Raw genomic sequence first — 27369 nt, 5'->3', positions numbered from 1 at the left:
TATCGCATATGGGATTTCATTTCCTCTGTCCTTTTTTCCAGTTTGATGCCCAAGAATACGATAGTGGTAGTATAAAGAACTGGCGGAATATTTAACATTGGTTGCTTAATAATTTGCCTTTAACTGATGCTTAAAATGGGTCATCTCAACTTAAAGAGTTAAATAGAGTTTCACCATATTGAATAAAGGGAGCAAACATTCCACGATGGTGTAGCTGCCATGTGGCTTAAATGAGATTACTTTCAACCACATCTAACTGGATTACATTTCCCCCTCTTGCAGCTAACCACTAGCCAGTCTTGAGGGAGTTGCCAGGACAGAAGACCATCAGACCGGGAGCAACATGGACCTGCCTTCAATGGTGCAGCGTTCAGGAGACACGCTGATCGTGCGCAGCGTGGTCAGCGGCAATCAGCTGTATACGGAGCAGGGTGGCCACCAACCCGCCAGCGGGAACACGGGACACATGACGAGCAACTCGACCAGCAATACGCCAGCAGCACAGGCGGGCTCATCACTACTGGAGCGACATGTGGAGCGCTTCCGGCTGCAGCAGTTGCTGCAACAACAGCGCCAAGCGGCAGCTGCAGTTGCCGTTGTGAACAGCGTGCAGCAGCAGCAGCAACAGCAGCCACAGCAGGTTGCCATTGGCATGGATGCCAAGGAGGAGGGCCTGCCGCAGTGCAAGATCAAGCGGAACTATAGCTGCAACCACTGTGCGTACTTCACACAAAATCCGCGGTACCACTTGACGCACCTGCGCGACGTGCACGGCGAGAAGATAGTGATCAACAAGTGCAAGCTGTGCCTGTACGCCTCGCGACATTTCCAGAAGCTGGTGCGGCACATGAAGATGGTGCACGGCTGCACGGACGGCATTCCCAGTGGTCATGGTCAGGCCAGGGGCAAGAGGGGTATGAGCCGGGAGGCACGCAAGCGGCGACTGGAGGAGAGCGTGGGTGTAATGGGTGGCCAATCCCTGACAGTCACGGTGCCGGATGTGCCCACGCTGGAGCAAGTGAAGCGGGAGCTGCTCCTGCAGGAGGAGAAGCTGCAGCGGGACATTCAGGCCTTCAACCAGCGACAGCGCGAGGAGCAGCAGCGCGAACAGCAGCGGGAACTGGAACTGGTGGCCACCAGTGCGTATGAGCGACAAATGCAAGTCCTTCGCGACTACGAGCGCCAGTCGCCCGCCGAACCACCAACTCCTTCGCCCACCAGTGGCTCGGCAACGCCACCCTCCAACGGGGAGGAGCCCCAGAACCGGCTGCTCAAGTGCAGCGCCTGCGAGTTCACCACCCTTTATCGAACCCAACTGCGAGCCCACGAGCTGGCCGAGCACGGCAAGACCAAGTTCTTCCGCTGCGACAAGTGCAGCTATGTGACCCACATCAAGGCGCGCTTCAGCAAGCACGTCAAGTATCACTCCATGCCGATGATCAAGTGCGTCACCTGCGACTTCCGCACGCCCTACAAATGGAATCTGGACAGGCACATGAAGAATCACGGCGGTGCGGGAGCCTTTAAATGCGCCGCCTGCGACTTTACCGCGGACATCAAGCAATCGCTGACGGTCCACGAGATGAACCACCATGTGCCGCCAGTCGGCAATGCCGGCTCCATTTGGCCAAGACGCCAGAATAAAGTCGGAGCGAGCGAGATGTGCGAGGACTTCCTCAGCGATTCCGCCGAGCTGGAGGATCAATACAACAACAACAATGTCGATGACGAACTGGACGGCGTCGAGGATGCCGACGACGCAATGAGCGGAGGGGAGGAGCAACCGATTCACCTCCATCACTATGGCAAACGGAGCAAGTACGATGATGAGGAGGAGCCCACAGATCTCTCGCAGAAGGGCGGATGCTCCTCGGACACCTCCAGTGTGGGCACGCCCACGCCGAGGGCACAGCGAACCATGCCCAATCTCATACCGATCAGCAAGGGGGCCAAAGAGTAAGTATCTTAAGACCCCCCATCACCAAAGAAAGATCACCAAACAATCCTAATCACATTTCTTTCCTTCTCCTCAGCGTATTAAACCTTTCGAAGGAGACGAATGCCTCGCGCAGTTCCCTAACGGAGATTGCCTCCATGTTCTTCAATGAGAAACAGATCTCGGAGATGCTTGACAAGTCGGATGTGCCACAATTGTCGCCGGCAACGACGGTGGCCTCCCAGAACTCGACGCGCAGCCAAATGACCAAGAAGTCCAGCTTCATGGACAAACTGAAGACTGGGGCGCAGCACGAGAATCTGGTGTGCCAGTGCGGTCATGTGGCCAAGTGCCTTTCGGAGTCGATCATCCACGGCAAGAGCTGTCACGCCTCGGCGGTGATCATCGACGAGGATGATGCTGGACTGCACGAGGACGATGCCGACGATCGGCTGGAGATCGATGAGGACGACGAGGACCATCACTCCCATTCGGCCCTGAATCTCAGTGTGACAGGATCGACGCGTTGCCAGCACTGCCGGCACCGCTGCAAGTCCTCCACGGATCTGATGCACCATCTGAAGCAGTGCGTCGAGGCGATCCGTTGCGCCAACGAGATGTACGACTCGAATTCCGGCGAGAGCGGCGATCGGCGCCCGGACTCGCAGAGCCTCCAGCAGCAGGCGGCCGTCCAGCAGCAGCGGGTGTGCATCTGGAACAAGGCCACCAAGGAGATTGTCGCCGCAGCAGCCGCATCCATGCAGCAGGAGAAGAACAACCACAACCTGGTCAAGTCCCCAACCGGAAGTCAGGCGGCCAGCAACGAGGAGAACAGCTACTACGGCGTAGAAACGGCACCCGGATACGGCGAGGTAAGTCCGGAGTCCACTTAGCACAGTTCCCCCACAGTTATGTATTTATTGGAAAATAAAAAAAAAATGTTAAATTTAAAGTTTTTATTAACTTTTTAGAAGAAAAGACTATTTTATTAGGACTTTTTTCATTGGGATAAGAAGATTTCTTTAAAGAAGATTAGTTCGGAGATTTAACTGCAAGGATTAGAATCTTAACTGTTTGGTTTCCTCAGTTTCTTAGGGTATCATTTTGTCGAATCCCCTGACCCAGCACGAGCATATGCCACGTCAAAATGAAATTTGACTCTTTCACGCACTGCAGGTAACCAAAAAGATGACACCGGAGGAAGAGGCAGCCAACTCCTCGCTGAAGAAGGTGTACAAGTGTCCGCACTGCAGCTTCTGGGCCTCCACGGCGTCCCGCTTCCACGTCCACATCGTGGGCCATCTAAACAAGAAGCCCTTTGAGTGCTCCCTCTGCTCGTACCGCTCCAACTGGCGCTGGGACATCACCAAGCACATCCGATTGAAGACGATCCGCGATCCCTCGCACAAGACGGCCAAGGTTCTGATGAACGACGAGACGGGCCGTAGGAACTACACCAAGTACAACAAATACATTACCCTGATGAAGGTAACTGAGGAGGATGGTGATCCCAAACTGATGAAGTCCGGCGAGATGACACCGAACCAGGTGGCCTCGTTGGCCTTCCTCAAGGACTATGCCAAAGTCGGCTCAGTTTCCGGGCAGGATATCACATTGGAACCAGTGCTTCCCAACAAACCCAATGTACTGGACGATGCCCATTTGGCGGACAACCTAATACGGATTCCCTTGCTGGCCACCATGATGAATGCCGCCATGGCGCAACAGCAACACCAGCAGCACCAGCAGAAGGAGCACCAGTCCACGATGATCACGCCCTCTGTGACCATTTCTCCGGTGAAGCGATCCAATCAAGCATCCGTGATGCAGGGCAAGCCCAGCGACGACCTGATCACCGAGGTCCACCAGGAGGGCAATGAGAAGAGGACCGTCTATCGGTGCCGCAAGTGTAACTTCGGGTGAGTTCCGGAAAGGGGGGAAACTACTATTTTCATGTACTGATGTTTTACATTCAACCAATAGGCACCAGAATCGCGATGCTGTGCTGGCGCACGTGAAGATTCACTACCAGGACGCCAGCTATCCGAAGTCCAACTCTGGGAACTCCAGCACTTCTCCACTGCAAGTATCCGTGGGCGGTAATCCACAATTCTACATGAACAAGGTCTTTGCGGCCATGTGCCTGTCGCAGACGCAGTCACAGTCGTCGCCCAACTCCGGCTCCGCCGGAACGAGTCCGGCCATCTCGGCCGGACTGCTGCAGCGGGCCATCCAGGAGGCCCAGCACTCGCCCACTCCGAACGCCAGCGCTCTGAGCGGACTTGCTTTGGCGTTGGCGGGCGGAAAGCCACAAGCCAATACGACGAAAGCCAGTGCCGCCTCCATTTTAGAGCACGGTGAGCAGAAAGCGAGTCAAAACGAGGCAAGTGCCGACAGTCTGACGTCGCCGAACACCACCACCACGAACTCAACCACTAGTAGAACCACCAAAGACAACACCGCCAGATCGCTGCAGGATCTGCTCACCTCACCGCGCAGTGCCACAAATGGAAATCATACTTCTAACGCTAACAGTAACTCGGTTGTGGGAAATGGACTCCGGCTGGATGCCGTCTACGTCGCCTCATCCACCAACAATACCACAACACCACCACCACCTCCCACCAACTCAGTCAGCAAGCCCAATGCATCGCCTTTGCCAGTAACTACCACTCCTACTCCTATTTCTACTGCCACACCGCTGGCTCATCCACTGGGTGTGGGTAACCACAGATCATCCTCATCCCATCACAATGACCAAAAACATGCTCCACCCTCACACATGGCCGGTGATGGTTGCCACCTGGCGTCGGGTCTAACCCATGTCCACACCATAAGCACTAACACGAAAGCCAATCCCAGCTCCAATTCCTTTCCCTCGTCATCGTCGTCGTCATCATCGTCTTCGGTGGCCTCCACTTCATCGGCCTCGGCGTCCTCCACCACATCGTCGCCACCGCCGCCGGCAACCTCATCCTCCGCCTCCGCCTACATGGCTGCCATGGCGCCTCAGAAGCATGCGCCAACCGTTGCGCAGATGTCGCATCCGCAGACGAGATTCCATAGCCATAGTCCAGGTAGTCCCAGCTTGCTGACCATGGCCGATGGCGATCGACGCGAGCCGTCGCCGTATCGCTGCGGCCACTGCCACCAGGTCTCGAATTGGAAGCATGTCATCCAGGTATGGCCCAGTGCACTTTAATGGATTTGTGTTTTGTCCCATTGAAAAACCGAAACGAGCCGCCAATCCCCGAAAGTTTCGTTTTTGACCCGAACTCTATCCATAGGATTGGAGATATTTATTACCCTAAACTTTTTATAGAAGCATTCCGCAGTACAGATCTAAATATAAGATTAGAAAAGTTAATGTTTTCCAGTTTAACAATTTTTTGTATAATTTTTTAATATTCTAGAAATTATCTATATTTATTCATTGAAAATTATATTTTATCAAATGGGTTTATAAGTATTTATCTAATCTTGAAGAACTTGTGAATGATTAAGAAAAGAATGAATGTAGTGTAAATCAGCCAAAGTGCCTACATCCAATAGTTCAAAAGAGCCACTAGGATTCTTAGGAAGTCCAAACAAGATCTCCTACTAGCTTAACACACAACCTAGACAATTTGCAGTCCCCGATCCGATACCTTCTGCCACCCATCTCACCACTCCATCTGTGTCCGTAGTCCTTGCGCTGCGCTGGTAAATATGCAAAGTCTATTTTGTAAGCCCCATCTTTAATTATCCCGATTTTGACTGTTTAAATGTGTGGTGTCTGGTCTTGCTTTTGTTGTACACTTATATGATAAACGTTTATTAACTATAAGCAAATCATTGGTGAAAGTATTGCTTGCTCTCTATTTACCTCTCGAACTAAGTGTAATCCATAAATCCAAAATCATAAACAAAACCAAAAAAACCCATGACACCATAAAAATATAAAGCTAACCTTAAAGGGATTCCCATTACGGTGAGAGGGTTTTCGATTGGGCTAAACTCATGGCTTATTATCCCTGAATAAGGGCACACACATAATACGTACATACACACTCACACACACATACACCCACCATACATACATATACATGAAAACAGAAGGACACACACTGAATGACATTTACCAATACAAAAGTTGTACTAATTGTTGACTTATTTCCCTTGTTTTCCCCAAAACAGCGGCACTGTCGCTTAAAGCATTCCGGGGATATTCGGATCGAGACCCTTGAGCGAGGAGCCAGTGTCTCGGCGAACGCACCACCCATCTACAGACCCCTGGGAGCAGGTGCCAGCAACGAATCCCAGTCCCACATCCACAATCCGTCGAATCCCATCACCAGCAACATCCTAAAGTCGGGCAGCAACACGAATGCCAACAGCAACATGAACAGCAATAGTGCCCAGCCCCTGCTGCTGACCACCAAGCAGCTGGAGCAGATCTTCCACACACCACTCTCCGCCAGCGCCGCAGCCGTGGTGAATGCGGCCAACACCCAGCAGGATATCCAAGCGGCGGCGGCCTATTGGGCAGCAGCCTGCAAAGCAGTGGTGGCCAACAGCAGCGCCGATGAGTTGCTGCAGCTTCAGCAGAACGACCAGATCGAGATCACCCGCCTGCCGACCGCGGCGGAGCACTCCATCGGATCCAGCGGCGGCGGCAACAATACAAAGAGCAAGCAGCAGAAGTGTCCGGTCTGTCCGTACATCTCGGAGAGCAAATCCCAGATGAACTACCATGTGTCGCTCCACAAGCCCACGCAGTACGAGTGCCGGCTGTGCACATTTGTGTGTGCCAAAAAGCAGCATCTGAGCAGCCACATGAGAACGATGCACCAGCAGCAGATGGTGGCATCGGGAGCAGGTGCAGCCGCAGGAGCAGCCGGAGGTGTAGGAGGAGGCGGAGCTGCCTCGCTGGGTCTGGACTTCAGTGTGGCCCTGCAGTTGGCCGCAGCTGCCAAGCAGGTGCAACAACTGCCCGCCTCAACACCACTCTCCATCGACTTGTCCCAGATCCAGATGGATGCCGCCTCTGATGCGGAGCTCAATCCACAGCAACTGCCGCCGGAGTACCAGTACAAGCTGATCAGCTACTGTCCCAGGTGTCCGGCTCGCTTTGCCCAGAAGCACAATGACGAGCGCAATGCCAAGCAAGAGCTGGAGCAGCATTTGCTGGCACACAGCGACCAGGAGCCGGAGGACCAGGATCCGAGCTATGTCTGCGCCTACTGTGAGTATCGTACGTCGGAGGAGACCCTGCTGCAACTGCACCGTGCGGTGCACATGTCCCACTACCAGGAGAAGTGCCAGGAGCTGTACCGGAACTGCAAGGAGGATGTCGAGTATCCGGCACCCAAGTTGCTGCAGCTGACCGGTCCCGAGACCATTTGGGTGGTGGACAATGAGCTGAGCTTGCAACTGCTGCAGCAGACTACCGGAGGTGCAGTTAGTACCTCGACTGGTGGTTTTGACAACCAGAACTCTCTGCTCAAGAAGCAGCTGGAATCGGGCGGTGGCCAGATGATCGCACTTCCCCGGGAAGTATCGGTGACCAAAAACGAGACGGAAGCCCCGGAGGAGGACGAGGAGCGACGTAGCAGCTCCACGCCGTCGACCAGCGCTTCGGTGGCCACCAGTGATTTGGCCGCAGATGGCAGCAGTGATGCAGGATCCGTTGACATGCCCCAGTCCATTCCGGCACCGGAACGCTGTCTCCACTGTCCATTCGAAACGCAGCATCACGAGGAGCTGATGCAGCATCTCCAGAAGCACGCGTGCGTGAATCCTCCACCTCCCAACTACCAGAAATGTGCCCACTGTGATTACAATGCCAATGAGGAGGCGGAAATGGAGGAGCACACGGCTCTGCATTTCAATGCCAGTGAGAAGCTGAAGTCTGTGGAGTTCTTCACCTGCTACGATCAGCTGGAGATCAGCGTGGAGCAGGAACTGGAGGAAACCGCTGACTCAAAGGCGGAGCAGACCGAGCACAATAACAACCAGGACAATGTGATGAACGCCAATGTGCAGCAGCAACAGCAGCCGAGCAGCAACAGCCCAGATGAACAGCCATCTGACGAGGGGATGGAGGAGTCGTCCGCCAAGAAGTCCAGCACCAAGTTGATTCTGTACAAGAACGATGGCGGTTTGAGTGTAAAGCTCTCCCAGGATGAGGGCGCCAATTCAGAGTCCCAGAAGAGCGAGAACATCAGCGATCGCCTGCGCAGAAGGATCCTCCGGGGAAGTGCCAACCAGACGGAGGACGCCACTTCCACCTCCGGCCAGGAGCGACCCGCAACACCGGACAAAATGATACTGGTCAATGCCCAGACGGGCAAAGTCATTTCCAGAAAGTAGGCCACACCCAGGGGTCGAATCTTTTATTTAATTTAATCCATAATTTATCCAACTAAGCTTATGGTTATATTTCGATTTAAGTGAGTTTTGGTTTTGTTAATATTTTGTTGTTGCCTTTGCTTTTCCATTTTTTTTGGGGTATGCGTTAGTGGAGTTGGGAAATCGTTTTAGGCACCTGTTTTAGGATTTCTATTGTCACTAACACACACCCACTTATACACACCTAGTTGGAACATGTTCCTGCACACTTACGTTTTTTCTAGAACCTAAGTTAGTGTTACGTAACAATAATTTATAAACAAAATGGAATGAAATACCATTATTCGAATACTTTGCAAATGGGATAAGCCGGAATTCTTAATGTAATTACTTGCTAGAAGGGTGCAAAATGTAATTTAAACTAATCGTATTGTAACTTATCAAAGAGATAACTATAGAAGGCATTTTAATATAGAACCTATATATTTACCATCGGCTTAATATATGAAATTGGAAAACCAACCCAATCCGAGCAAGATCCAAAAGCGTTTCAAGGAAATCAACTTTGTACAGGAGAAAAAGAGATAAATTCAAAATTATGTCTTGCTACATATAATTCGTTTAATTTTTCGAATGGGAACTGTGATTATTGATAATTGTAAATGCAAAAAAAAATAAAAAACAAAAAGAAAGTGAGCGCGTCTATCATGCAATGAATATGGTACTATATACATACTATATAAATCTATACATATATATATTTACACACTGCTGCTGCAAAAACAAAAACTATAGAAACGAAAAGAAACACATTTCAAAATGCAATTGAAAAATCAACAGAGAATAGGGAAATTTTTGCAATATTTGCAATATTATTTTTTACAAGTGCAGCACACGGTTAAAATTAGTTAATAGTAATTAGTTTCTACTACGGATTAGTTATGTTCTCATCATTAATGCGAATGTTTTCCAGCAAACGGCGTCTTTGTAGCACAGTGTAGGCGTTAACACTACAAACAAAATGTTATCATTAAACTGTAAGCAAACAAAAAGAACACATGTGGAATAGCGGGGCCATATTTAAATAGTTTAAACTTAATGCAAGGAAACATTTGAAAACAAAGCAAATCAAAACCAGAAGATATAGCGCAAACAAGCGATATGTATACAGAATCTAACTTGGATATAACTGCAAACCGCCTTTGATATGCATATATACATCTTATATCGATACGAATATCTATACACACAATATATTATATATTAAATAGTCCTTAACATTGAACTACATTTAAACTTAAAGCTAGTGTAAATAACTTAGTTTTGTTTACTGCGCACACAGCCACACGCAACACTTACACACACACCACACAAACACACAATAAGATTTACGGCATTGAATTACAAAAGAGAAAATGTACAAAAACAATTGTTAATAAAGAAATCAAATAAAAACAACACAAGTTGCATTTACAATTGACCGATTATCTGTATGTTTGGTACTTTTTTTTAAACGCAATTGACCAATCGGGAAATTCAAATGATAATGCAAAATATTTCATTGACTTTTATGAAATTAAAAGCACAACATTTTTTTTATTTCTTTCCTTATTTCTTTTCTGAAATCAAACATCAAAAATCAAATCAAGCATTCCTTGTTAATGAAAATTGAATTTGAAAGGTAGCCTGTGTAACGGTATAACGGTAACCCAATTTAAATGTGTATTTCAAGATACGGCAACTCTGTGGAATGATGGAATATGGAACATTTGATTATTTTACTCTTTTTTTAAATAAAGAAAAGGGAATAAAGATCCAAAAGGGATATGCAATGCTATTTAAGATTACTCCCGCTGACTTACTTAAATAATAACTTAATTCAAATAGAAATTACATTATAGAAAAAATATCGTTCGTATCCACTGTAAATAATCAAAGCAGCCAAAAAAATATAAAATTATATACATATAATATTTAGCCCTCTGTTGCTATTCCCACCGTTTCACAATCGCTGCCAAGTCAGCTACGCAAATTTGAGGGTATTTATTATAGTTGACGGTACGGTAACACTGAGAAAGCCGTTTTGTTGAAAGATTACAATTGAATTGCGATGCATTTAGCCAAAACTGAACTTTAGCAGAGCCGCAAAACGAGCGAGAGCCAACGCAGAGAAAACGGAGCCACCCAACCACATGGATACCAAGTCCAATGATGACTCTGCTGGCAGTGACTCGCTGGACAAATCTATGCAAATCAAGTGTGTGATGGTGGAGACAACGACGACGGGCGACGGAGACTCCACAGTCGGAGATCTGGACAACTGCAGCAGGGATTCCGCTGCGGAATCGATTAACAAGGAATCCGGTTCGATGGAGGGAGCCGGCAAGCAGGAGGATCACAAGACTGAAGCTGCGTCGGGTACGCGGGGCGAGGGCGACAGTCCGCAGAGCAGCCAATCCCCACCAGAACATCCGGCCAGCAAATCGCCCACATCTCCATGCACTGCCTTCGAGACGAAAGTCAAGCTTATCTCACAGAACCTCAAGGAAACCACGCTGGCGGAGAGCACCGGCGCCTCCGTATCTGCATCCACATCCACATCAACACCCACGTCCGCCTCCAGTAGCATCAGCGGCAGTATGTTGGAGTCGCAGCAGACACCCGACAAGTCCACCCCCGAAACAACAGATTCCGCCTCGTCGTCCGTCCGCGTGAAGAAGGTACGCTTCCATCCGGACGTCAAGGAGAACGACGGCGGGAACTGGATGAAAAGAAAGCGACGCTCCATGCATACCAAACGAACCTCCTCGCCCAGCGGCGCTAACTGTGATGGCATGGAGCTGGACGGTGAGTACGAGGACAACGATGACGATGAGCAAGAGGAGGCGGAGGAGGAGTTCGATTTGGCCAAGACAATCGCCGAGGCGGAGGATTACCTCAAACAGCACCCGTTGACGTACGTGCAGCGCGTCGAACAGAACGGCGAGCGGCTGCAGGATGGACTGCTCAGCATCGAGGACATGCTAAACGAAGTCGGCGAGGAGGTGGTCACCGAGTACAACGACGAGGACTTCTTCAGACGCATCAAGCCCGAGAACGGCATTGAACGCATTCTGGGCAAGGAGACCAAGGCGGGAAAGGTACGTTTTTGCCATTTTAAAGAAATAAACTATCAGTGCGGTTTAGGGTTCACATATTTTCCATGAATTCGATAACAGTTTCATTTACAAGACTGTTGGTATCATATTTAGGAAACAAAAATTCTAAGAGTCTGTTTAAAGTGCTTTTACAAAATAAATAAATCAAAGATCAGCTTTTTTTACTTTATAAAGCGTACGAAAACTCTTAAACCAGTCTGAATCATATGTCGTTTGTCCTCTATCCCAATTGTGGATATCATTTAATAACCTTAATATCCTTGCAGGTTGAATTTCTTCTGCGCTACGAGAACCAAGGCGGACTCTTCTGGGAATCGGAGGAGTTCATCAAGCGCACGTGCCCCTCGCTGCTCAAGGCCTACGAAATGAATCGAGAACGACGTCAGCAGCGCTTGGTTAGTTCTTATCTTAATTAAAACCACATATAATGCCAGTTTGAAATTCTAATGCTTGTGTTTTGCAGATGCATCACGTTGCCAAACGGCAGAGTCTGCGACAGCGATACACGGATTTCTAGTAGCGGTTACTTAGGTATTAGGTTCATAATTAGGTTCCACATAATTGTAACATTTTTGTAAAATGAAGTAAATGATTTTCTTTTGTTGAACAAAAATAACTAAACAACACTTTCTTTTCATTATGTGTCATAAGGGATATAAATATTTTGGTAGGCCTAATTTTTGTCTTCCGTCGTAAGTCAGTAGATTAAGTTCGCTCCTAGCAATTTCAGATATTTTCAAACGACTATCACCAGAAACAAAAAAATAGTTTCAGATATTTTCAAGCATATAAATTGATAATACATTCTTTAAGAACGGTATTGCAATTTAAGGCAGTAGTATTCAAATGATTCACAACTTTTCGCATGTTTAACGAAATTTTAAATTCGATAATGAAAACAAAAATATGAGGGCCCTGCAAGGGTTAAAGCAACTATCGGCGAACATTCCATCTTTAAGTGTGACCACGCCGCGGCCAGTGTGACTGTCGGCCACCAGACCAAACTGAAACTGAGTTCGTCGACTGACGCGAAACCCAAAAATTATAAGTAATTCAATTGGAGCAGAGTTCGGAGGTCTGTATTTTTTGAGCCCATCGTCTGGCCAGTGAAGCAGTTGTGTCGATATACGGATCGCATTCGGGCGATCCCCCCATAGATATAGCCAGCCTAGTGCCGATAACCAATCCCCTCGAAGCTCGACGAACAAAAGAGAAATTTTTTGCGTGGTCACTAGACGTGGAATTGCTCGGTTGCATTGTCGAAACCAGATAGAATTCCGTAAAATGCAATAGTTACGGGCCGTAGCTCAACCAATAAGTTTCGCAGCAGGTGAAAGTCGGTCCGTAGAGTCAGGTAAGTGCGAATATATGTGCGGCACAATCCGCGATTTTCCGCATTTCACACACCCTCTCACATTGGCCCAATGTCCGATTATATATCCCACGATTTTGTGTACTTTATCCGCCGTCTTAAATGCGCAAATGAGCTGGCGATATCCCGTGCCGATCCGATCCTATTCGATCGGCTATCCCTAACCATTATATAAGGTTTCGCCATCCGATTCCGCATATGTTATGATATTGTTTACTTGTTTTGGGTGCAGTGCAGCGCCAGTGCTCGAGAAATCCCCTTCTAAAAATAGTTGCAGCCGTGCACTTTTTGTCAACCTCGGCCGATCTGCGTCCGCTTTTGAGATTCGCATGGTGACTGTGTGCGGCAGGTCAGTTGTCCTGGTATGCTCCCAGGTTGCTGCACATCATCCGTCGTAGTGCGTAGTTGCGTAGCACAAAGAGAAACGACCAATCCATCTGGTTTTCGCGATGGCGGCATTGTCTCCTCGTGAACTTGACGTTGACCGCTGGACTTTGTTTTAATTTTATTTATTTGTCGACTGCGCGTGCTTTTGTTTGGTTCATTAACCCACATCATCGCCTCTTATTTTGCAGCAGCATCAGAAGAAGCGGCGGAAAAACTACTACGCCACAAACAAACAAAAACAGTGAGAGAGGCGAAAACAGATTTGGTAGCACAACTGCGCATTGTTTCCCAGAGTCCCAGCGGATCCGAGAAATGCCGGAAGAAGAGCCGCCACAAAAGCCCATGGAGGAGGAGGAGGATGATGATCAGGAGCAGGATCAGGACCACGAACAGGATCAGCAGCCCCAGTTGCCGCAGGGCGAGATGCCCGGTCAGGAACAGCCTGAGCAGCCCAACCCCGATGTGCAGCCACAACAGACGGCCGAGGCTGTGGTGGTCACCGAATTATCCGCAGAAGAGGTATATTGTTTTCGTAAACTTAATGAAGCGACAAATTATCGATTTAAAGTTATCTAAATCATTAATACAAGCAAACTCTTTTGTAAAAACGAAAATGAATATACTTAAATTGGTGGAACTAACCTCTTAAATTCTTTCAGATGCGCGCCCGTCGTCTTCGGACTTTGGCCGCCCGAGGTGGCATCCAGAATGTCCTGGCGCCCCTGACTACTAGTCCTCAGAAGGCGCCACGGAAGCCGACCAACGTCTCTGGCGAGTCTCGACTGGTACGTGAGGCCACGCCCGGCGAAAAGGAGGTGACACTGCCCACTTCGGCGCCCGCCTGGAGGGAACTGAGCGGAAAACCGGACATGGATGTGGAGATGAAGTCGGTGGTCTCGACACCAGTGCAAGATGTGGATATGACGCCAGCGCTCAGCCTGCCAACAGCCGAGGCCACCAAAAGGAGTGTGCTGCAGAGTTGCAAGATATCAGCTGGAAATGCCGAGTTGTCCATTGAAACTGTAGTCGGCCCAAAAAAAAGTGCGGATGAGCAGAACGAACAGCTGCTCTCCAGCCTGCTGAATGCCACGTGGAATGAGTACGGTAGCGGGTCCATCATTTGTGCACAGAGTGCCAGCTTCCTGGAGCAGCAGCCGCACCGCAGATTCGACTTCGAGTGCATTGTGGCCAATGTGCTCATGGAGGCTGCTTTGAAGATCTACAACGGTGAGCTGATCGAAGGAGAGGGCGTTTCCGTTAAAGCGGACGATAAAGAGTTCTCCTCTGCCAAGAAAATTAAATCAGATGATACGGAAGTACAGGAAATCCTTGCCAACGCAGTAGCCACCGGAGGAGCAACTGCCAGCGGAGAAACTGCGGCTGCTGGCGCATCTGGACCAATTGAAGCGACTAGTAGCGAAGCAGCCGGTAACTGCGTGGCTCCACCAGTGCTTAGCATCGTGGCCACCACCAAACACCACGTGCTGCTCTATTTAATCAGTTGCTACCAGAACTATCAGACAGAGTGCTGCCGAAAGACGCCGCTCACCCAGCCTGCTCTGCAGCTGGCGTTCGAACATGTGATGCGAATGACCGTCCTGGTGCTCACCGATCGCATTTACCAGAATCTCAACAGCCACATGGATCAGTCTGCTCTGCTGGATCTGATGTACATGGCCAAGGTGAGCGAGCCTTTCCTCATCGACTTGATAGCCCACACGCACCAGGATCGCGATACATTCGACACAATTTTCAGTCAGGTGCTTCGTGGTCTCTTCGCCGGAATGCAGCGCAATATCTGCACTTCCAAGATCAGTGTACAGCAAATCGAGTGGCTGTCCAAACTGGTGGTCATTAAGGTGGGCAGTGTGCGACCCATCGCAGATCTCGTTTCCAGGCAGCCCAACTTCCTGCCACCAATCTGCACAAAGATCTCCGGTCGCGAAATAGTAAAATGCAGCTTTCTGGGACCCTTCCTCTCCGTGTCGCTGTTCGCTGAGGAGAACATCAAGTTTGCGGAGTTTACCACAAAGAACAAGCTTGAGGATGCCTCCAGCTCTCGATTGCGATGGGTGAGTAATTAAGTACTAATGTTAAACAATGTAATCATTGCATGAATTTTTAATCATTTAGGAGCTGCACTCAATGCGCACTCACATGCACGTAGTGTTCCATTCGCTGTGCGTAAATGCTAGTAGTCGTCCCAAGACACTAGAATACATCGCCAGTATCCTTCGGCACAACGATCGTCGTGTGCAGTTCGCCAGCGACGAAAAGCTGCTGGCCAGGGACGGCTTTATGATTAACCTGATGAGCGTGCTGCAGCAGCTGTCGGTGAAGATCAAATTGGACCGCATTGAGCCCAATTTCCATTACTACAAGAACTCGCTCGTTAACATCGAGCAGGACACGAAGATTAGGTACAGCGAGGAGGAGTATCGCAACTTCCTGGCCCGTGATTTTAGCCAGCCCGTTGAGAACACAAACTTCCAGACGCAGTGTTGGTTCCTCACCCTACAGGCCCATCATCTGGGCTACCTGCCTGCCATCCAGCGTTACCGTCAAAAGGTGCGCGCCATTAAAGAGCTGCAGAAACTCATCGACGAGCTGGACCGTACCAAGTCCCATTGGATGAACTCCCGCTACGCCAACCGTAATAATCAGTTTAAGGAACGCTGGGAAAAGCAACTGCGAAAGCTGAATCGGTAAGTCAATTAAAAATCATTTCGTGTTCTTCACACGTTTTATGAGTCACTTCCACCTAAGTGTGACGCATCTTTGGATCTAATTTGGTATCCCTTCCCAATTTCAGATCAAAAACCTGCTGCGAGATCACTCTTTTGGATCCGGCCCTGCTCCAGCGCTGCACGGAATTCTACTCCACTGTCTGCGAGTTCATGCTATACCAGTTCGAGGGACGCCCGATCGGGGGACCCTTCATCTCCCAGCTGCCCGTGCAGCAGCTATTACCAACGGATTCATTTTCCGCACTGCCCGAGTGGTATATCGATGACATCGCTGAGTTCATCCTGTTCACCATGCAGCATGCCAACATGGACATCCGTCAGGGCATCGACCACTCGATCATCACCTGGCTGCTAACCTGCGTCTGCGCATCGCACCTCATCAAGAATCCCTATGTGACTGCCAAGCTGGTTGAGGTGATGTTTGTGTTCTCCTTGAAGCCAGCCAACTCGATTAACGCGGCGGTAGGTTCCGGTTACAATCCCCTAAGTGTCATATTTCTAAAGCTTTGTTTGTGTGCTCCAAACAGATGTGGAACCATGAGTTGGCCCAGAACGCCCTGGTCAGCTCACTGATGAGATTCTATGTGGACGTAGAGACAACGGGCCAAAGCACTGAGTTTTACGATAAGTTTACCATTAGGTGAGTATGCCAATGAACCCAACCGAGCTACCTTCATAATTTAGAATGAGTCATATCGACGGTTACACACCCTCATTTTGGTAACGCCGCACGGAAAAGTTCCGAAAGTTATTTGAGGCGTAGATAAACAAACATTCTTTTATATAAAGCTAAATGCTTTTTAAGTGATTTATCTTGGCAATACAAACATGAATATACATAAACTCGTAATCTCTTACTAATACGCATAAATGAAAAGCACTCTCTCAATTCGCTTAATGAATGATTTACAAACACGTGTAATTAATCAAATATTATTCCTGTACAGATACCATATTAGCCATCTGTTTAAATCCATGTGGGAGAACCCCATCCACCGGCAGGCCGTCATTTGTGAATCCCGGGTGGGAAATCAGTTCGTGAAGTTTGTCAATATGCTGATGAACGACACCACCTTTTTGCTGGACGAGTGCTTGGAGAACCTGAAGCGCATCCATCAGACCCAGCAGCTGCTCTCGGATAAGGCTAATCTCAGCAAGATGAGCGCGGAGCAGCAGCAGAGCCGACTTACTCAGCTGGCGACGGATGAGCGCCAGTGTCGCTCCTACTTGACCTTGGCTCGCGAGACAGTCGATCTGTTTCACTATCTGACAGTGAGTGAAGAAGAGAATACGTGTGCATCTTAAATTTAAACCGATTATCAATTTTAGAGCGACATTAAGGAGCCGTTCATGCGCGACGAGCTCGTAGATCGACTGAGCTCCATGCTGAATTTCAATCTGAAACAACTGGCCGGGCCCAAGTGCAACGACCTGAAGGTCAAGAACCCGGCAAAATACGGCTGGGAGCCACGCAGTCTGCTGGCCCAGATCTTCGACATATATCTCCACCTGGACTGTGATAGATTCGCTGAGGCCCTGGCTGCCGACGAGCGCTCCTTCGACCTTCAAATTTGCAACGAGGCAGCATCGAGGATAAACCGACTGGCCCTCCGATCGGCGGTGGAGGTAGAGCGATTCAAGGCGCTCACACAGAGAGCTCACGAAATCTATGGTAAGAACTTAAGAAACCACTAAATAAATCTGATTGAAATGCAAATGCAAACGTTTCCCTTGCAGTTACCAACCAACAGACTGAAGATGAATGCGCCGACGCACCCGATGAGTTTAAGGATCCGCTGATGGACACGCTAATGTCGGACCCAGTGGTGCTTCCCTCCGGCACGGTGATGGATCGGGCGATTATCATCCGCCACTTGCTCAACAGCTGCACGGACCCGTTCAACCGGCAGCCACTCACCGAGGACATGCTGGTGGCCAACATTGAGCTGAAGCAGCGCATCGACGCCTGGCGCAAGGAGCAGCGTGGCAAGCGGAACAACTGCTAGGTCGCGCACCCTGCAACCCATACTGCTATACTTAGGACTAGTTTAATGTGCAGTTTTAGTGTCTACCTATCTTCTACATATAAATATAAATATTCTTTGTGCAGGACTTAGTTTATTTGTGGTCCGCCCGATTTTTGGGTGGCCTGCAAGTATCGGTTACCATTAATCACCGCTCCCGTTAGGAGTCCTAATAATTTAGATGTTTGAAAAATATTGAAAATTTTCGCAAATCTTTCGTTGTTTTTCTACTTGGTTGCGAAAAAAACGACACAATACCGAGTTGTGCGGGTAATTTGGTGATTTAAAAAATTGAATTTACTTGCAATTGGATTTCCAAATAAAAAATAATGAATAACACAAATGGTCTAATTGATTTTCTGTTTCACGGTTTTTAATGGTTTATACAAAGTTGGAATCTAGTTTCCAATCTGATTTACAAATAATAGATAATTAAGCGTACCTCTAACATAAATTATAAAAATATTTTATACCTAATGCACAGTTTGCAGTCACCTCGGAATCCTCTCCAGAGATGCTTGCACCCAATTCAGTTAGTAGTAGTAATCGTAAGTTCGTAATCTCGCTCAGTCAATTGCCGGTTGTCGCACGGGATCTCTGCCGGATCGGTTGACCTACCAAAACGGACACCAGCCAATGTAGCACTGGCAAAGGTTCTCGTTATTGGTCGCCTGCTGGATGAGCAGCTCCACCTGCGACTGCTCGTTTACGCTCTTTTCCGTCTGGAAGTCGGTGCCTGTTAGCTTGCACTTGACCCGCTTGATTACCTGGCTGGCTTTGCTGTTCGTCTCGTCGGCCACGTTGTTGTGCAGGCCGCCTTGCTGCAGCGTCGGATCGTATGGCTTCGACTTGGCCATGGGCAGGGAGTCCTCCACGGAGTTACTGAGACTGTCTTGCATTCCGGAACCGCCACGTCCACCTGGAGCACCCGCCCCAGCCACCGCATCGTTGCCCTTCTTGTCAACATCCAACAGTCTCCAGTTGAGCAGTGGATCGTAGACAAAGGCCTCCAGCACCGCCATCAGGGAATCCTTGTTGCGGCGAAGCACCAGCATCACGCTTTCGCAGGTGCGTCTGTAGGTGCCCTCGATGCCCGTGACCTCCATCGCCTTGATTAGCATCCGGGTGAGACGGAAGGGTATCTTTTCGGGAAACTTTTCGCGCGTCATGGCCACCTCGAAGCAGTCGCCAAAGTCTATGTGCAGTATCTTGCCGCTCATACGATCCAACATAAGGTTCGATGGATGACGATCGCCCAGACCCAGGATATATCCAACCATTGACATGACTGCCAGTGAGCGGGTGTAGTTGTTTCTCCGCTCAAACCACAATTCGGAGGACGGAGACTTGAGCCACAGCAGCTTGGCCAAGTCGTCGCCTTGCGTCTGACCCAACGCATGCTCGAATACTTCCACCTTCTGCATCAGCGTGAGGTGATCATAGTCTGGCGCAAAATTAAGCATTGTGCGATGCTCCTGATTTAGTGGCACCTTCTTCTTGTCGCGGTAGTCGCGGATTAGCGTATGCAGGGTGTCACAATGTGGCACCCAACCAATAAGACCCGAGTTGGTACTGAGCGGGATAACCGCATACCGCTGGATGGCCAAGTTACGACGGAAAGTGTCGGGGTCATCCAACAGCAATGTGTTCACCAGGGAGAATAGCTGCATCACGCGTTCGTCCTGACGAAGATCCTCGTGTCCCTTTAGAAGGTACATATAGTCCTTGCCATTGGAGCCGCGTATGCACAGTTTTCGCGGGCGCTGCTTGGAAGTAATCACCTAAAATATATGTATAGAAACTTGCAGAAACTTGAAGCCATTAAGAAATCCAAAGAAAATGTTACCTGTAGGTTGGTTTTAATGATACTAATACGGATGAGCTCCTGGCCAGGATTGTAGGACCCGGGCACGGCCAGTTCGAGATCTTTGCACGTCGTCAGTTTGGGCGAGACATACGGCAGCTCCAGAGAGGTAAGCTGTGGCAGCTGGCGCGAGATCTTTTGGAAGACGTGATAGTAGATGTCCCACGCTCGATCCAGATCCATCACCACCGCCGATGTCTTGTACCGCTGCGACCACTCGTACGCCTCCGTCAGCTCGCGTCCATAGGCCTGCGAGAAGGATGTCTCCTTGAGCGTTTGCGGTCCCCTCTCCAGCATAGCATGCAGTGGCTCCAAAATCTCGAACATGCCCTTTACGTTACGATCTCCAAAGTAAAGTCGCGAGGCTTCCTCCAAACCTTCGTGCCACTGTTCGTGCCACAGAATCGCCACTCGGATGAGCTCCTCACTGCACATGACCGCCTGCTCCACCAAGGTGGGCGAGTGTTTCGTCATCGAGTCGAGGATCTTAAAGGCGGCGTTCCTGCGCGCCAAGGATGCTGACTTGGAAGCGACTGTTAGAGGATAGACCAGAGCCTGCGGGTGATTCTTTCCTATATCCATAAGGAGCTGGTGGATCAGTTGACCCACCAACTGACGGTGGGTATCGATGCGGGCAATAAGCTGCGGGATAACCTGAAGCCAGGTGTTGATCTCGATCAGCTTCATTCCAGAGAGCAGCGCCTCGTACACCTCCGCATGGTTGCCATAGTCAAACCAAAGAGTTAACAAGCGTAGCGTATCCTGCAGCGAATTGCCTTTTATAAGGCTGATTGAACGGAAGAATCCCTGAACTGCCGGAACGGCGTATCGCTGTATGATCATTAGATCACTGTCGAGGCCCATGCTGGCTCCCGGAGGCTGTTGTTTGTCCAGCGCCGATTTTTGGGCCTGCACCACCTTAAAGTTCATGTATGCCCACAGATGCCAGGCCTTGTACCAGTTGGGATCATAGCTGGTGGCCTTTTCGAAGCACTCGAGAGCGCCTTGAATGGCATCCGGTCTGATGCTGTCCTGCAGCTTGTTCTGCCAGGTGGCCATGCGCAGATAGCAGCGGGCCATGAGTCGCTGATCTTGTTGCTTTAGTGCTTCCGGAGGTAAACAGCTTAGCTCCTGACTATAGGTGCTGACGAAGTGCGTCAACTGCTCATACGCTTCCTGCAGCTGATTATTGGCAGCCATGTACTTGGTGTACGCATAGGTCACCTGCGGTTGATTACACGGCAGTGGCTGGTTCGGATTAAGCTTGGGATCGGTGCCTAGAAGCATTACCAGAGTTTTATGGGACAAGTGCAGGGAGCCGCTCTTCCTGCACAGACTAGCGTACTTCAGCCAGGTGTGTATGTCGTCGTGCGGTTTTACCACCAGCGAGTGCACCTGGATGATCCTTCGCCAGTCTTCTACTAGTCGCTGGCCTCCTTGAAGACGCTTCCACCACATGGTCTTTAAGGGCTCTCGCCTCTCGGGGATCAGCTTGTATTGGATGACCTCCTCCAGCTCCGCCAGCATTTGTACACAAACCATGGCTCCGTAAGCTCTTTCATAAGACTCGCCCGCCATTGATGTGAGCTCCGTGTCCAGGAGGTCCCTCGTTTCGTCAATGAGGCGCTGAGCGGTCTCAAAGTCGTCATGATGCACGGCTAGAACAGCACGATAGTAGCTTCCATCTTGGGTATCCTCTGGTATACACCTTACGTACTCCCGCATAGCCTCCCAATCCTGGAGACCCCAAGCAGCCACCGCAGCCAAGGGACCTGCTCTTGATTTGGCCTCCGCACCGAAGGTTTCCCACTCATGCTTGGTCACGTTGCTCAGCTCCGACCAATCTCCGAGGGCCTCCAAGCAGCGCATGTGACCGAGTCGCGCCTCCAAGTCTGAGGAATTCGTCTTTAGATTCCTTTCATAGTGTTCCAGCGCCTCATCCCAATTGTGAAGCTTTTCATACCATCTTCCTTGAACATTTAGTTCGTTGGCTGCATTTCGATACCTTGTGAGCAGACCTTCCGCTGCTTCTCTTTGCTGCAGCTTGTTGTTGATTAAAATCAAGGACTCAAAAACTTGGGAATCTTCTCGCAGAAGGAACTCCTCCTCCTTGTAGCGCAATGCCTTGGCATAAGCTCTGCAAGCCATCGCTCGAGTACCCAATAGCTTAGTTTCTATTGGTATTGGATCCCGGTCGCAATGCTCCATAAACTCGGCCAAGTTGAGGATTGTCTGGGTTATTTCCGGCATGTCGGTAACTTGCAGAGCTTGAATCAGCGACTGTGTTAGCTCGTTTTTCAAATCCGGCGAAAGTTCCGTCCAACAGGAGATAAATGCGGCGTTAAAAAGATCTCGCAACAGCGTATCGTACTCTTGGGCCAACGAACGACAGGCTCTCAGTGCGTGCGAAGGCGATTCCTTTAGCAGGCCAATGGACAACCGCTTTAGCCACTCCACCCAGTCGTCCTTGGACACCCGCCGCGTCACCTGCCACGCCGTTCGTAGTTCGTTTGTGGTGACCTACAGGAAAATTAAAAATTTTATAGCTCGAACAAAACAATAAACTATTATCTACGAACCTGCAGATTTTTATTATTGCTATTACGGTCGGTCACAAATGGCTCGTTGTTTTTGGACCTGGCCGGCCGCAGAGCAGACTCCCCGGCCCCATAGGAATCCGCCCGTGTGCTGTTGGACTTAATCCGACTCAGTAGGTCCTCATACTCGGGATCCGCAATGCGATGCTTGTTGAGAGTGCGCTGGACCATAGGCACGAACACGAGGTACTTATTGCCCAGTTGCTTTACCAGTGAGCGAAGGGTTGTCATAGCTTGGTCCCGAAGTTCTGGTTCAGCGTCCAGCACTCGAACCAACGGATGTATGATGCGCGAGGAAAAGTCGGTGAAGTCCAGCTGACAGGCTAGATTGTTGATCGTTTCCAGGGCTACCAGTGACACCTGCCGTGGTACGTACGGAGAATCGAAGAGTTTCACGATCGGAGGCAAAATCAGCGGCAGATAGTAACCCAAAGTGCTGCCAAACTTTTGGAGAGCTTGGAGCAGCCTTCTCGTGACCATTCTATCCTTGGAGTTATCGTGCTGCAACACTCGCAGAATTTGTGGGATCAGCTCCGCCAAGTAATCCCTAAACTCGCATCCCAAAGCCACGGCGATCTGTTCAATCAAATTGATTAGAGTGTTTTGCAGAGGCGTATTTATGGTCCAAAACTCTTTGATCAACTTGAAAATATCTCCCATGTAGCTGATGATGTGCAGCTTCACAAAAGCCACCAGAATGGCGAGCTGCTGGAAGAGAAACTCCCTCAGATTATTATCCGCAGTGCGTACATTGTCCAGCAAATTTGGAAGCACTTGGGCCAAGTACGGCACACATTTGATGCCCAGGCTCTGGAAGATAAAAGTAACCGCCTGCACCACGCTGGTGTGACGTGTACTTAACGTGGGATCCCGTAGAATCCTCATCAAGGCAGCTATGGCCACAGCGGGATAATACTCATCCAATGCGTTACCCATGTTAACCAGCAACTCAGCGGTGGAGATGTCCTGACTTTCATCGACTTTGCCATCGGAGTATGCTATTAAAACATTATCCTTTTGGCTATCAATCAAGCCCTTGTTCATCTTGTGCTTGTAAGGATCCATGGCTCCCAACAAGCCCAGCACTCGTATCGTTTCCCTTCGTATGGATCGACGTTGTTCCGTTTTAAGGAAATTAATCAAAATGTCTATGAGCACGGGGTACTTGTGATATGGGCTAACCACTCTGCCCGTTGCACTGATTAACTGTCCCAAGGTCCACAGAGCCACTCCTCGCTTATCCGGACTGCCAGCGTCGCCCAGCATTTCGAGTAAAATGGACAGCAGGTCATCTGCCCACAATTCCATTTCATCGGAGCCTCCATTTACCTCTGCTAGATCACCAATGGTGCGAAGCACATTCAAAATAACTCCTGGATTCGATTCCGGCTCATGCAACTTGGGCACTAAGGCTTTTAGGATCGGATTCATGTACGAGGATATTAGCCTGGGCGTGCTTATGACCAGATGGTCAAGCATCTTTGCACTCTGCTCCTTGTTCCGACTCATACCCGAGTACTTCAGATCCGTGATCAACTCGATCATGGTGGTTCTTAGCTTGGGCATCACATAAGCTGGGTTTATGGACGACAATCTACCAATGGTCACCATTGCCAGCTCCCGGATCTCAAAGATTTCGTCGTGCAACGTAATAAATAGTGAATTTAGAGACTCTGGCTGAGCAAGTTTCCCATCAAAGGTCTCGTCCAGCGAACGTAGAATACGTATTCGCACATTACAGTCCATATCAGTAATGGCCACCATAAGCAAGCGCTCAATCACATGGGAAACGGTGTCGCTGAGGGTCTTGGAGTTCTCCATACTTTCAGAGGATTGCACTGCCAATTTAAGGAGTCGTGTGCATGTTTGCACTGCCTCCAAACGAATCTCCTGCTGCTCGTGAACGATGAAGAAGTCAGCGCATCTGAAAAAGAAATCAAACCTTGTACTATAACTAAAATATATTAAATTAAGGCTTACCGTTGCACAAAGTCCAGCATGTTTTGCTCCTCAAAGTTGAAGGTACCCAGCGTTTTGAGTGCTAGCACTGTGGTGGCTCCGTCACCATTCTGCATTAGCGAGCCATCGATGGCGATCGTTGGCAAAGCAGTGTATGGTAAAACAGCCGCCTTGTTCATCAGCACCTGGGATAGGATTCCGATCAATCCTTCTGTAATGGCCGACTTTAGCTGCGGCACATTCTCGGAGAGTTCTCTTAGGCAAACAGTCAGAGCTGGCGAGAGACCCGTGTAGAACATCTGCTCAAGGATATCCTTAACATCGTCGGCGATCTCCGACTTAACGGCATGCGCAAGGAGCGTTATGCAGGCAAAGACCGCAGGATCCACTGGTACCTTTCGTTTGCTGGTCAAATCCTTTGCCGGCAAAGCGACTTTCACGCTGGTCATTATACTGGATAGATGAACTTCGATCGCACTCTGCACCGCCACAGCTATGTACCCAATGGTAATGTAGGCCACCGTGCGATCCTTCTCCTTGCCCCGCAGAATCTGCATTAAGTGCGACACACATGTCTGAAGGTATTTTTTCACAAACACCGCACGGTTAAAAGCAGCCAATCGGGGCAGAATTTGAAGGAGTGCCTGCTGTACATAAGGAGACTTCGAAGTTCGCTGCTCCAAGACATTGTCGCAAATATTGGTGTAGTGCTCCTGAAGGATCTCCTGAGCATAGGCGGACTCCAGTACGTTGTGCTGATGGATGTCGATATTATTAGTTACTTGTATGTTTTAAGGTGCTTAAACATAAGTGAAGAGTTTGTATTTATAATAAACAAACATTAAAATTTCTATTCTATGATTAAGAAATTAAAAATATACAATTTTAATAAAAAAGCGCTTGCCTGATTGCCGCCCCACAATTACTACTGGTAAAGTATCACACTCTACTGCTAAATATGAATACCTCGACATTTTACACAATTTTAAAACTATAATTAGGTCAGCTGATTTCTTTCCGTCAGGCATCGCTTGGTTTTTAGATACATGTAAAGTGTACATACTACGTAAACCAAAAGGTAAATAAATGAAAATGACAAATACATTCGTGTGTGGAGGTATTTGATCGTTAGACTCACGCTCGCGAACTTGGCAACTCCTTTGTGATGCTCTCCCTCGCCCAAATGCGTTTGGGAGCTGCCGAGCTTGTCTATGAAGGGCACCTTTAGCCGCGGCACTAGAGTATTCAGCTGGGAACCCATACTCGACGAACTGCTGGCCTCCAGGAACTTGTTGTGTTGGGTCTTGGGGAACAGCGTCTTCAGCGACGTGTAGCGCCGCTCCCAGGTGGCATTGGCACAGCGAAAGAGCTCGTTGAAGACGACGAGGCCACCGTGAATGCGATCATCTCGGGTCACGCCCTTCTGATCCTTGCTAGAGGCCAAGTCTGCATTGAAGCTCCCATTCGCCTCGTCATAGCAGATTCTATACCACTGTGGTTCACTGGACTGTTTGGTGCTCTCTCGCTGAGCGGTGACAATCAAAGCCGCCCTCAAAGCCTCGCCAGCTGACTCTCGTATAGCAGGTTTGGGATCGAAGATGGCGTTAAAGATAACCTCGAAGAAGGTCAAGATGTGCTGGTAGAAGTATGTCGGCAGGGCGATCGCCAGCTCACGGAGGATAAAGACGGCTGAATGGCGGCGGTACTGAAAAATAAACACATTTTTGCTTAAACATTTCGCTTTCAATGAATTAAATGCATTTCTATAACTCTAGACATGTTTACAACTATTACTTTCATTATTATAAAATTATTCCATCTTCATCTCGAAATCAGACTTAAAAGCTTAATTTTTAGGTTTCCCTTATGATTCACCTCTTGTCTCTCGCCTCTGAGCACCTCAAAAGCCTTCTTAATATCAAAGTCGAAGGAATCGGCGCCCTTGGAGGTGGGCATGTTGGCCAACTTGACCAGGGAGCGGGCGGCAATCTCCATGACGGACACATCGTTGATCAGCAGAAGATCGCGCAGGCGGTTGAGATAGGGCGAAATGCCTTTCCTGGCAGTTAGACTGCCCTCGCAGTTAATCAGGCACTCTGAAAGGGAAGACGTTAAATCCTCTCAAGCACTGCCGGCGAGCCAGGAACTCACTCATGGCCAAGGCACCGCCTTTCTTCTCATTGATGTCCGTCGCATTCACCATCGTGAAAATGTGGTGATCGAACTCGTCGAAGAATTGCGCCAGCTCCTCCTGGGACATCTCGCGTAGCTCGGTCTTTACATAGAAGAGCAGATCCTGGGTGGCCTTGTTCTGGACATTCCGGTTGCGGGACTTAAGCCCGTTGACGAACTGCTGCACCACCGACGTCGTCGACATGGCTGGGCAGGGTTTATTCACTATTTAAACGCGATTTTCACTTGCATTTGGGATGGGAAAGGGTGGAGCAGGTGCATCTGCCTGCTGTCTCCGGACTTTGGAGGTTATCTTTTCGGTTGCCCTGGGGCGGTGCACGCACTGTTCCACTGGTCACTTGATAGGATCTTATGTGCCGGCACCGATGCCGAACGATCTCACACGGATGCAGGTCGTTTGCTTCCTTTAATTCCGGATTACTTCGGTTTTTACGGAAATTTATTGCAGCCGCTGCCGATTAGTGATGTAAAACAGAATTCGATGAACTTACAATCGATATTTTCTTGCAGATACTTCTATGAATTTGCGCCGACTTATAAACTTTTCAAATTTTAGAGAACATTTAAAAATGAGATACTGAAGTAATTACTAAATTTGTGCTTTATTATAAGCAATTAAAATGAAATTGACTTAAAACAAGTTTAAACAAATTAAAACATTTATAATATTGGAGTGAACAAGTTGCATTGAAGACTTTGGGAATTAGCAGAGATATGCAAACATATTGAAAATATATATTAATTACCAACAGGTTCTTCAATATTTAACGGCAGAATGTGCTAGTGGAATCCGACTATTAAT

At 49.0% G+C, this 27369-nt stretch overlaps 4 protein-coding genes across 10 annotated transcripts in view; 3 read left to right on the top strand and 1 right to left on the bottom strand.

The window, feature by feature from the left end:
* The window catches only part of LOC6617792, a 37780-nt gene extending 28034 nt beyond the window's left edge, over positions 1-9746 (top strand). Inside the window, exons 3-7 of one of the 6 annotated variants that reach the window (XM_032724732.1) lie at positions 283-1956; positions 2034-2808; positions 3125-3855; positions 3920-5117; positions 6113-9746. In XM_032724732.1, the coding sequence (XP_032580623.1) occupies positions 344-1956; positions 2034-2808; positions 3125-3855; positions 3920-5117; positions 6113-8287 (6492 nt within the window). In that variant the 5' untranslated portion in view covers positions 283-343 and the 3' untranslated portion in view covers positions 8288-9746. Of the gene's footprint in view, positions 1-282; positions 1957-2033; positions 2809-3112; positions 3856-3919; positions 5118-6112 lie in introns of all 6 variants that reach the window. The other 5 variants (XM_002042068.2, XM_032724854.1, XM_032724892.1 and 2 more) reach the window with 5 other exon arrangements.
* Positions 9747-10322: 576 nt separating this feature from the next.
* On the top strand, positions 10323-12045 carry LOC6617790. The gene is made up of 3 exons (XM_002042066.2): positions 10323-11406; positions 11691-11819; positions 11888-12045. Exons 1-3 carry the CDS (start codon positions 10459-10461, stop codon positions 11939-11941), a joined length of 1131 nt encoding a protein of 376 aa, XP_002042102.1. The 5' UTR covers positions 10323-10458; the 3' UTR covers positions 11942-12045.
* Positions 12046-12431: 386 nt separating this feature from the next.
* LOC6617789 (ubiquitin conjugation factor E4 B) lies at positions 12432-18166 on the top strand. 2 transcript variants are annotated; one of them, XM_002042065.2, is made up of 9 exons: positions 12432-12778; positions 13375-13702; positions 13843-15255; positions 15317-15888; positions 15996-16392; positions 16458-16570; positions 16878-17202; positions 17260-17602; positions 17668-18166. In XM_002042065.2, exons 2-9 carry the CDS (start codon positions 13496-13498, stop codon positions 17934-17936), a joined length of 3639 nt encoding a protein of 1212 aa, XP_002042101.1. In that variant the 5' UTR covers positions 12432-12778; positions 13375-13495; the 3' UTR covers positions 17937-18166. The 2 variants fall into 2 exon arrangements, with proteins under 2 accessions (XP_002042101.1, XP_032580935.1); XM_032725044.1 differs by having other exon boundaries at positions 13372-13702.
* Positions 18167-18305: 139 nt separating this feature from the next.
* Positions 18306-27039, bottom strand: LOC6617786 (serine/threonine-protein kinase Tor). Its single transcript, XM_002042062.2, has 7 exons — positions 26526-27039; positions 26250-26470; positions 25513-26079; positions 24396-25129; positions 22398-24339; positions 19801-22338; positions 18306-19735 (listed from the first exon to the last, which is right to left on the bottom strand). Exons 1-7 carry the CDS (start codon positions 26749-26751, stop codon positions 18569-18571), a joined length of 7395 nt encoding a protein of 2464 aa, XP_002042098.2. The 5' UTR covers positions 26752-27039; the 3' UTR covers positions 18306-18568.
* Positions 27040-27369: the final 330 nt, after the last annotated feature.

Source organism: Drosophila sechellia, chromosome 2L (genome assembly GCF_004382195.2).
Source record: "Drosophila sechellia strain sech25 chromosome 2L, ASM438219v1, whole genome shotgun sequence".
Classification (NCBI taxonomy): domain Eukaryota; kingdom Metazoa; phylum Arthropoda; class Insecta; order Diptera; family Drosophilidae; genus Drosophila; species Drosophila sechellia.
Note: the sequence above shows the minus strand (reverse complement) of the source record. Positions and strands in the feature narration are given on the sequence as shown.